General features: G+C 53.1%; 1 protein-coding gene across 4 annotated transcripts in view; it reads left to right on the forward strand.

The window, feature by feature from the left end:
• Positions 1 to 7,988, forward strand: part of FGF12 (fibroblast growth factor 12) — a 167,088-nt gene extending 159,100 nt beyond the window's left edge. For 3 of the 4 annotated variants that reach the window (XM_063307855.1, XM_063307854.1, XM_063307856.1), the window contains exons 4-5: positions 1,990 to 2,188; positions 7,779 to 7,987. In XM_063307855.1, the coding sequence (XP_063163925.1) occupies positions 1,990 to 2,188; positions 7,779 to 7,897 (318 nt within the window). In that variant the 3' untranslated portion in view covers positions 7,898 to 7,987. Of the gene's footprint in view, positions 1 to 1,989; positions 2,189 to 7,778 lie in introns of all 4 variants that reach the window. The other variant, XM_063307853.1, reaches the window with a different exon arrangement.
• The last annotated feature ends 1,394 nt before the right edge of the window (positions 7,989 to 9,382 follow it).

The following is a 9,382-nucleotide window of genomic DNA, read 5'->3' on the forward strand; positions in this document are numbered from 1 at the left end:
GGCTGCTGTTACTGATGGCTGTTAACTCCTTCGGCCGTCCTGGGCTGCGAGCAGCATTGGGGAAGGCAGTCCTGTTCCTCCAGGCTTCCCAAAGGCACCCCATCATCCCCTGGAGAGCGGTGATGGGGCAGAGAGGCCCAGAGCCTGGTCTGGCCTTAGGGTGCTTCTGATGCCTGGCAGGGCCAAGGCTGCCCTCTGCTTTGCTGCTGCGGGTACCTCTTTGGCCCTGCCGGGTCCAGGCACTGCCTGTGCCCTGTTCCTCTCCCCGCAGTGAGTCCTCTTTCATGGCACAGTGACCGCACAGCCTTGGGGCTGCAGCAGTTCCCAGCCCAAAGAGCCGGAGGCTGTCCCTGCATGATGTCGCTTTGGCAGCATTTCCAGGGCCCTCTGATCTTGGGAAGTTCCCTTTGCAGATTGCCAAGCAGCAAAAGCCCCAAGCCCCCATGCCAGAGGAAGGAAAAGGCATCAGCAGTTCTCAGGTGGGAAATTTTCCTGCCTCAGAAATGCTGTCAAATCTTTCTTTAGCCTCGCAGAGGAAACTCTACCAAGCTGGACGGTTGTTCCATGCAGAAGCTCAGCCTTGTCTCCTGCAACTCACCCAAGGAGCTTTCAGAGGAATTTATGGCACTCTTTGGAGCAAAGAGTTAGCAAGGCATGGTGAGATGCAGCCTCACCTCTTATGCTTGAAAGCGCTGCTCGCTGCATTGCACTGAAGTTTTAAAAACCCTCAGGGAAAACCAACAGGTTGATTTTTTTCATTATATTGCAAATTGTAAGCCTGCTATAAAATTTGCAATTGATTAACTGACATTAGTCCAGTGCACTGAGCTCCTAGAAAGGGGAAAGGAAATAATAAAGAGCGTCTTCTTTCTGACAGTGCCTTTGGCTTGCTCCTAATTCAGTATTTCAAGTCATGGGTTTCAGAAAGAACAGAAGGTGGGGTGGGCGCTCAGGCGGTGGAAACCAGGGCGGTTGGCAAGGATCGAAACGCGTGGAGAGCAACGGCCAATAATATTGCTGTAAGCTACGGTCGGCCAGATTCCCTTTCCTTCCATCTCCTGTCTTTAATTTCCTTTGCCCAGTTCGTCTCTCTTTTTTACAGCACTTCGGTTAGCGTTCTGTATCCTGAACGGGAATGGCGTGATGGATTCTTGCTTATTTATTTCACTGATTTTGTAGCCCGCCCCAATCTGCAGATTCTTATTAAGAACACAAAGGAAGACGTACAGTTAATAGAACTCCCCCGGGCAGCCACGAGGGAGATTCAGTCCCGGTCAAAAGCACGGTGAAAGGGTGCTGCCTTTACGGCTTTTCAAAAGGGCAGGAAGGGAGGTCTTCCCAAGAACGGAGCCACCACCGAGCAGGCCACGTCCCCCCTCCGGTAGAGGGTGGACCCCAAGCAGGCCTTCTCTGGATGGTCCCACCGGATGGGCAGTTTCAGCCTTGGCAGGGCAGTGCCCGACCTCTGCCCTTCTGCAGTCTATTAGAGCAAGTATCTAACCTGTCTTGAATTGCAGGACAAGCTGGCTGGTTCGCTGAGGCAAAGGCAACTCTTGGGCCCTGCTGTGGCCCTTTCATGCTCTGGAAAGGCTGCTGCTTGCTTGCTTGCTTGCTTGTGGGAGGTGGGCACGCTCTGCCCTCCAGAAGGGAAGTTAATCGACTTGGCAGGAGCATTCTGCCAGCTAACCTTTAGCCACCTTATTAACGGAACCTTCTCCCCTGGAGGCAGGAGCCGCATGGCGGGGGAGCCCGCTCCCCTCGGTCCGTTGCGGCATTCTGGGCAAGACGTGGCGAGTGCTGCCGACGGGTCTCCCCCAGCCCTGCTGTCCTGGTTGCCCTCAGGCAGCTCCGCCTTGAAGCCCCTTCCACGGGGCCTCTCTCCTGTAACGCCGTGCTTCACCCGTGCAGCGCTTGCTCCAGGCGCAGGGACGATTTGGTGGCTGGGGAGTCTTTTCACCCATCCCTTTTCTTCTCTTCGCTTTGCCCTAGGACATCTTCACCCCCGAGTGCAAGTTCAAGGAGTCCGTCTTCGAAAACTACTACGTGATCTATTCCTCCACACTGTACCGGCAGCAGGAATCGGGGAGAGCCTGGTTCCTGGGACTCAATAAAGAAGGGCAGATTATGAAGGGCAACCGAGTGAAAAAGACCAAACCGTCCTCGCATTTTGTACCCAAACCCATAGAAGGTACGGGGGGCTCCCTTCGGAGAGCACTGGTCTGGGGGGAGAGTCGGGGAAGTCGGGTGAACAGGTGTCTTTTGCTTTCCTTGCTGATGCCGCTGGACTCACTGGCCCAAGGGAGCTGAAGTTCCTTGGCTTTGCCCTACAAGATCGCCGCCCCCCTCCCTGCCCCCTCCCTCTCCTCAGCCGAGATTCTTCTTTCCCACCTGATGGGGGGCGAGCCTGGAGGGGGGTGCAGGCAACCAGGAGGGGGCTCTGTGGGTGGGGCGGGTGCTGTTGCATCCATGGAAACTCAGATTCAGCAGCGAGTGAGAAAACACAATAGAGAACAACAAAGGAAGAGGAGACAGTTCTTGGCATCTTGCAACACCTTGAGTATCGTGTGTGTTGTTGCTGAATTTCTTGGGACCCAGGCTGAGGTTGCACAAGGTCTAATCCTGCCAGGGGAACTGGCAGACGGGTACCAACTGCTGTTGCTCAGGGGGAAAGGCAAAGAACCAAGAAAAGGAATCAGAACCATAAACTCGGTGCCACCGGATGCGAGCATTCGAGTGGGAGTGAGTTAAGGAACCTTAATCTTTGCTGAACCCACGATGGGTGGTGTTAAAACTTCTAGTGATTAAAGCACTTTGGAGTGCCAAGTCTGTGGATGGGAGACCACCAGGAAATCCTAGAGTGTAGAGTAGATTAAGAGGTTAAAAAAAACCTCAAAAGGAGATAGTACCAAGACAACTACCTGCAGTTTCTACGAAGTCAGCAGAAATTGAGCTTGACCGGAGGGAATCTTACCTTTTTGCATACTAATACTCCTTTCTCAGGACAAAACGCTAATGGAAAGTCCTGTTGACTGCAATCCACAAAAGGCATATGTGATGAACCCTTGTTAGTATGTAAGGTCCCAAATGACCATTGGCTTTACTGCAGCTGTTTTTGCTGGAAACCCTGAGAGCTGATTGCCAAACATTGGATGCCCATTGTCTTCCCAAAGAGCATCAAACTCAACTCTGGGAAGCTGCCAGCCTGTCAGCTGCTTCTGAAGAATGATCCTTCCTTCCTCCCTCCCTCCTTCCTCCTTCCAGCTGAGATGAGATGAGCTGCCTTGTGCTGTGCAAAAAAGCAGCCCTGGGCTTGGCTGCAGAAAAGGAGGAAAACCACTGGTTTCCCATTCCTCCCCACCTGCCACATCAGGAGCTTTTAAACTGCCCTTAAGGCGTCCCCAGCGCCTAGCCTTGGACCTTCACCTAATTCATGGCTGGGGTACGCTCGCAAAGGATGACTAATGCAATTTGCAAGGTTTTCCGCTGAGCACCAGGAGTTAAAGGAAAGGATATCAAAACAGGCACAGCTGGTTGGAAGTGGCTGGTCAAAGGGGGCATCCCTGGCTGCGCGCCCAAAGATTGGGGGGGACTGGCAGAATAATGAGACTGAGAGGCGTCCTTGAGGCTATCAAGTCTGCCCCTGCTCAGTGCAGGAATTCACTTAAGTGCAACCCTGCTGCTTGAACACATCCAGCAAACGGGAGCCTCTCGCCCCTCCGGTCCCACAGCGCCCTGCCCTTCCTCCGTGGCACTCAGCCTCCCCTTGTGCCGCGTCCCTCTCTGCAGAAGGAAAGAGAGGTCCTGACCCTTTTCCTCTACCACGCCCCTTCGGGTCCTTGGCAAGGGCCCTCGGCCACCTTCTCTCAAGGCTGGGCTGCCCAGCTCTTGGGGACCCTGGGCTGATCCAGGGGCTCCCACTCGGTGCCCCTCTCCTACTCAGTAGGGAAATTGATGAGCCCTTCCAGAGCCAGCTTCTTTGTGGGCACCTCTCTGATTTAACTCTGGGTGGCACAACCCTGGACCTGCAGGCACCCTCCCCCAAGGAATTGCACCCTCCTCCGGAATAGCGGGTGCTGCTGACCCAGGACGGTGGGGAAATAATGCACCCGTACATTAAAAAAAAGCCCTGCATATGATTGCTTTCAGGGCACCAGTCTGGAAATCACGAACGTGTGGAAGCTTTTGAGGTGTGGGTCAGGCCAGGTTTTTTTTTAAAGCGTGGTTCCGTGGCAGATGCAGAAGAGAGAGCGGGGCTGGCTTGCTCTTGCAGTCGTGAAGCCCGCATGTCCGTCTCCTCGAGCTCAGTGGGAGAATCCGCAGACCGTCAAATTGGCCTCTGAGGTTGAACCAAGGACAAATTCGTGTATTTATAATCCAGAGGCTCTTGGCAATTTGTGGTTCAGTGCATATCCAGAGAACAGGTTAATCCAGTAACCAGATTAACGGCGCTGTAGTCGCCCAGCCGGAGGAGGAGCGGCTGACCCCCCCCCTCGTTTTTATAGATACAAGCTCCGAACCCCTCCCACCCCAAATTAGGCTCAAGGCAGGGTGGTTGGAAAGAGCATGTAGAGAAACATGGTAGTTTATGTCTTAAATTGAAAATAAAATTTTAGGGATTGTTGAAGGTCAATAAACTGTCAGGAAATAAGTCCCAATTATAAAATTCAGTGCTTTCAGATCTGAGAGATGAACAGCTAAATTGGGTATTTATTGATTGTCCAACTCAGGTGACTGAGAGGCTGCAGCGGCTTCCTTCTGAGGAGAGGGTGTGGCGCCGGGGGCCTTTTCGTCTGGAAAGGAGGCGAGCGAGGGGGGGCGGGATGGAGGCGCACAAAATCATGCACGGTGTGGATCAAGGAGAAGCCGTTTCCTCTTCCTCGAGTACTAGAACCAGAGGTCACCCAGTGACGAGGAATCCTGCGAGGATCAGGCCAGACAAAAGGAAATACATTCTTTACAAGCGAGCAAACTTTGGAAATGGCTGCCATGAGGTGTGATGCTGGCTACGAGCTTGACTGGCCTCCAAAAAGGGCTGGAGCACTTTCTGGAAGCCCTGGGGATCCGTGGCTCGTAGCCTTGGTGGCACGGGGCTGCCCCTGAAGGCCATCTGCTGGGAGACCGGTGGGCTTCCTCGGGCAGTTGGTGGGCCACTGGGAGAACAGGCTGCTGGGCGAGGTGGGCCAGGGGTCCCATCCAGCAGGGCATGGCTGATGTTTACTTAGTTGAACAAGCTGTAAACTGATGCAATAACAGAGGCCACACCGATCGCATTCCTCCTACAAGGGATCCTGAATTGATCTCAGGGCTGATCCAGTCAGGGAAAAAGGGCCTCACACTTTCCATCGCAAAGAAGCCTCTATCCTTCCTCAATCAATATGGATTGCATTCACACAGCACCCAATCCGGTGACTGAAAGAACCTGTTTTCTGCCTTTGCACAGTGTATTGAACGGTAGCCTAAAGAATGGGCTGGGTTCCCACAAAATGTGAGAGACAAGAAAACAAAGCAAGATTAATTAAAACTAGCAAGTTGCATGGCTGGAACTGTTGTATTTTTAACCAACAAGGCGAAGTGTGGTGTGCGAACACAGCCATCAAATGCACTTTGTCATTGGCAACTGAACACAACATTTATTATTGGTGATAAGGAGGAATTAAACTCCCTGTCCAACAGCATCAGCTATTACAGTTATTGTGTAGAAATAGGACCAAAAGTAAACCAGAATATCACTGTCGCCAGACCCACAACCTCAGAACGTCAAAATGCCAGTTTCTTTCTAAGACTTGCAGACTCTAACTAAATGCACTTCTTGGTAACTGGCTAGTAATGGGATTGCCAGTTGAACAATGCCCAAAGGCATCTTGAACCTTGAACCCAGAACACCAGAGAGCTTTCTAGATGTGCCTAGGAGGCACCACCACATAAACTGACTGCACAGCCTATGTTCACACAATACCACAAACTAGCCAGCCACATTTCAGCCTGGTGTGTTAACGTGGCCTCAACCCCTGTTATTAGCTTATGGCTCAACACATATGGGGAACTCAAAAAATTGGGTTGTCAGCATGTTGTGCAAAGAGGCCCTTCTTTTCTGTAGGAACCCCACCCTCGCCCTGACAATGTTACCTTATTGGGTAGTTAAACATCTGCAAGAAAACCACCCAGCTCAGAGAGCCCCAAGGACGCCACAGTCCAACCCTGAGCTACAGAGATTCTCTTCTGCTAGAACTTATTTGTTGCATTTACCAAGCCTGAAAATATGCCCCATCGTCTGCCAAAAGGAATCAAGCAGGGCAGAAATGATGCTCTTCTGGAGACATCCTAGGATTGTGCCAAGCCAGGTTTGTCTTAATCATGGCTTGCTGAATACACCATAATGTTTGGAATTACACTGCAGTAAAGCAAAACCAAGCAACCCCATTGAGGCACGTTTGATCTGTGAAGCCAGTCAGAAGGTTGAAGGTTTAGCCACTCAGTCCTCCCTCGCTCACCCATTTTGAGCTGCTCTGTCTGCTCCGCTTGCCCAGGGTGCTGAGTCATAAACTAACCGGAGGGACCGGGTTCTTCCATCCTGCTAGGCCACGGAAGCTAACCAGCTTGGTGGGTTGTGCGAATGAAGGAAGCAGCTCCAGAGACTGAAAGCAGGAGGAACAACCCGGCCCCTCCCCAAGGAAGATCCCATCGAGAGATTGGAAGGGGCGTTGGGCCTGCTCATCCTGAAGTAGGGCTCGGGGGGGGGGGGGCTGCGTCTTGGTCCGCCCAAGCCACGCGGGGAAGGGGCGCTGGTCGAGCAAAGGAGCTGCCCAGCGGCGCGGGCGTTTCACGTTTGTTGGGCAACAGCGTTGATTCTCCCGCAGCAACCGTCTGCCTGGGCACAGGAAATTGGCAGCTCCATTTGGGGAGCAGAAAAGGCGGGTGATCGTGAATGCTGCCCCTCGCCTGCCCCAGGGCTTGGAAGCAGTGGCAGCAGTTCTGGTCTGAGCTTTGACACACACACACACACACACACACACACACACACACACACACACACACACACTGGCTGGGGGGGGGCTCCAGAACGTCCCATTGCCCTCACCCTTCCTGCGGCTTCCCAGTCGGGGAAGGTCTTGGTGAGCCCTGGAAGGTGGCATCAAGGCCAGTGCAGACTCTGGCTCAGGAGCCTCCGTCGGGTCTGCAGAGCCCCCAGACTGGGCAGCATTCCCCAAGGCACCCCAAAGCAGGGCAGGGCTGGGGGGCAGTGGCTGAGAGAGACGGGTATCCCTGCTTCCGGGGGGGCTGCAGGCTGGAGTGACCTGGGGGCTTTGGGTGGAAGGCGAGAGGCCGAGAAATGGGATGAAGGGGGAACCCTTGGGAGGGAAGCAGTCAGTGGGTAGGGTGCCAAAAGAAAAGGCCCCGGGGGGCACCAAAGCAGGGCAACCTGTTCTTTGAGACAAGGACAGGGATAGAAAGACTCAGCTGGTTTATGGGCGGGGGGGAGCTGAACCAACCAGCCCACCCAGTTCTCCCATGAACCAAAGGCCCGGAATGGTGTTGCTGAATTTCAAGGCCAGCGTGGCTGAACTTTTATCAGTACAATCCCAAGCCATTTGGGAGAGCTTTAAAGAAGGAAGGGGGCCTAGTCCCATTCCAGTCCGCTTGGGGGGACGGGGTGGGGGCCGCTGAGCATTGGCCGTCCCATCCGCCAGTGCTGGGGCGCCAGGTTGCTCTGTGGGCACACCGTGGGGCTGGGGGGTGCCCTGCGGTGACAGCTCCCTCTCTCTCCCCCCACCCTGCAGTGTGCATGTACAGAGAGCCCTCCCTGCATGAAATCGGAGAGAAGCAAGGACGCTCCCGGAAGAGTTCGGGGACGCCCACCATGAACGGAGGCAAAGTCGTCAACCAGGACTCCACATAGCCGAGTGGCGCGCCCACTGCCCTCCCGGCCGACAACGTCTCTCTGCCACCTGCCCACCGCCACCTGCCCGCCAGCCACCCGAGCGAGGCCGGAGCCCCCTGGAACGGCCAAGATTCCACAGGCGACCCTCCCTCCGTGCAGGATGAGGGGCTGTGCCTCCTGCTATGGGGCAGAGTCCAGTGTACACACACACACACACACACACACGTACGCACACCCATGTGAAAGGGAATGTATATTCAACTGAGTATGGATGCCGTCAAGATTCATTGAATATATATTCCGCCAGGACTCCATTAACATTTTAAAACAGCAAAACTCTTCGCTCTGTTACCTGGACGGGGGAACTGGTCATCTCTGCATAACAATTATTATTATAAAATATTAAATTATTATCTGACTATAATAAATACATAATAAAGGTGTTATCTTTAAAAATAAAACAGATTTGCTTTTGGAGGATTGAACTTCCTTTGTAATATGGAAGCAGAGTGTGAAAGTTGGCCTGAATCGGAACAGCAGGACGTTGCGGTCCTTTTTGCTGCGGGCGGGGGCACTACTGGGAACCAGCCCTGGCTAAAAAAAAGGGGTGGGGAGGAAAAACTCAGACTCTTTTGTCACTAAGAGCACCTCACTCCAATTAACCTCGCATTAGAATCATTTCCTGCAATAAACGGCTGTTTGCACATGTGAAAAAGCTGGCTCAGAAAAGATTGAGCTGCTCTGACAGAATGGGTTTGTACAAAAGGCTGAAAATCTTCCTAAGGCTTTTCCCCGTGTGGCTGCATTCACACAACACTCCACTAGGCTGAGATCAAGCCACAATACCTGGGTGGAGGGAGATACGCTGCCGAGCCTTTCCCCTGGCCCACTTAAATTTCTCAGGTGCCTTTTGAAAGGAGAGCCTGGGCATTTGGGTGCCTGTGTGATGTTGCATGTATCATGACATCACTGCAAATTGTGTAATTTGCATCATTTTGTGCTAACACCATGATGCACAGCATGTCGCTGGGACTGGTACCAGACATCTATGCTTACAAGTAGTTCACACACAATTTCACACAGCAGACAAGTGTGTAAGTAGGCTCTTATCAGCAAAAGGGGACAGGCATTTCCACTGGACCGTCGGGGTGTTTGCTCCACACAGTTGCTGGCGAAGCACAGCCTGACTGAGGCTACGCACTTGCAGCCCTTAGCTCTTTCGCCCAGCCAGTGAAGCTTGTTGCGTGCCCATGGCCAGAGAAGATGTGGGGAGGGGGCTGGTGAGTTGCTTAGGCAGAGGGGATCTCTGAAGATTGGATCAGGGTGTCTGGAGGGAGGGAATCCAAGATGGCCGTTGCCACCGACCAAAGCCATCTTGACTCTTTTGCCCCCCCAGGACTCCTTTGTCATAGGGACCTGCTTGAATTCTTTTTAAATAGATACTTTACGTTCTATCTCAACTATGCTCCCCCCTGCCTTATTACGCCTGAATTTATTATTCTA

Source organism: Candoia aspera, chromosome 6 (assembly GCF_035149785.1).
Source record: "Candoia aspera isolate rCanAsp1 chromosome 6, rCanAsp1.hap2, whole genome shotgun sequence".
Taxonomy (NCBI): domain Eukaryota; kingdom Metazoa; phylum Chordata; class Lepidosauria; order Squamata; family Boidae; genus Candoia; species Candoia aspera.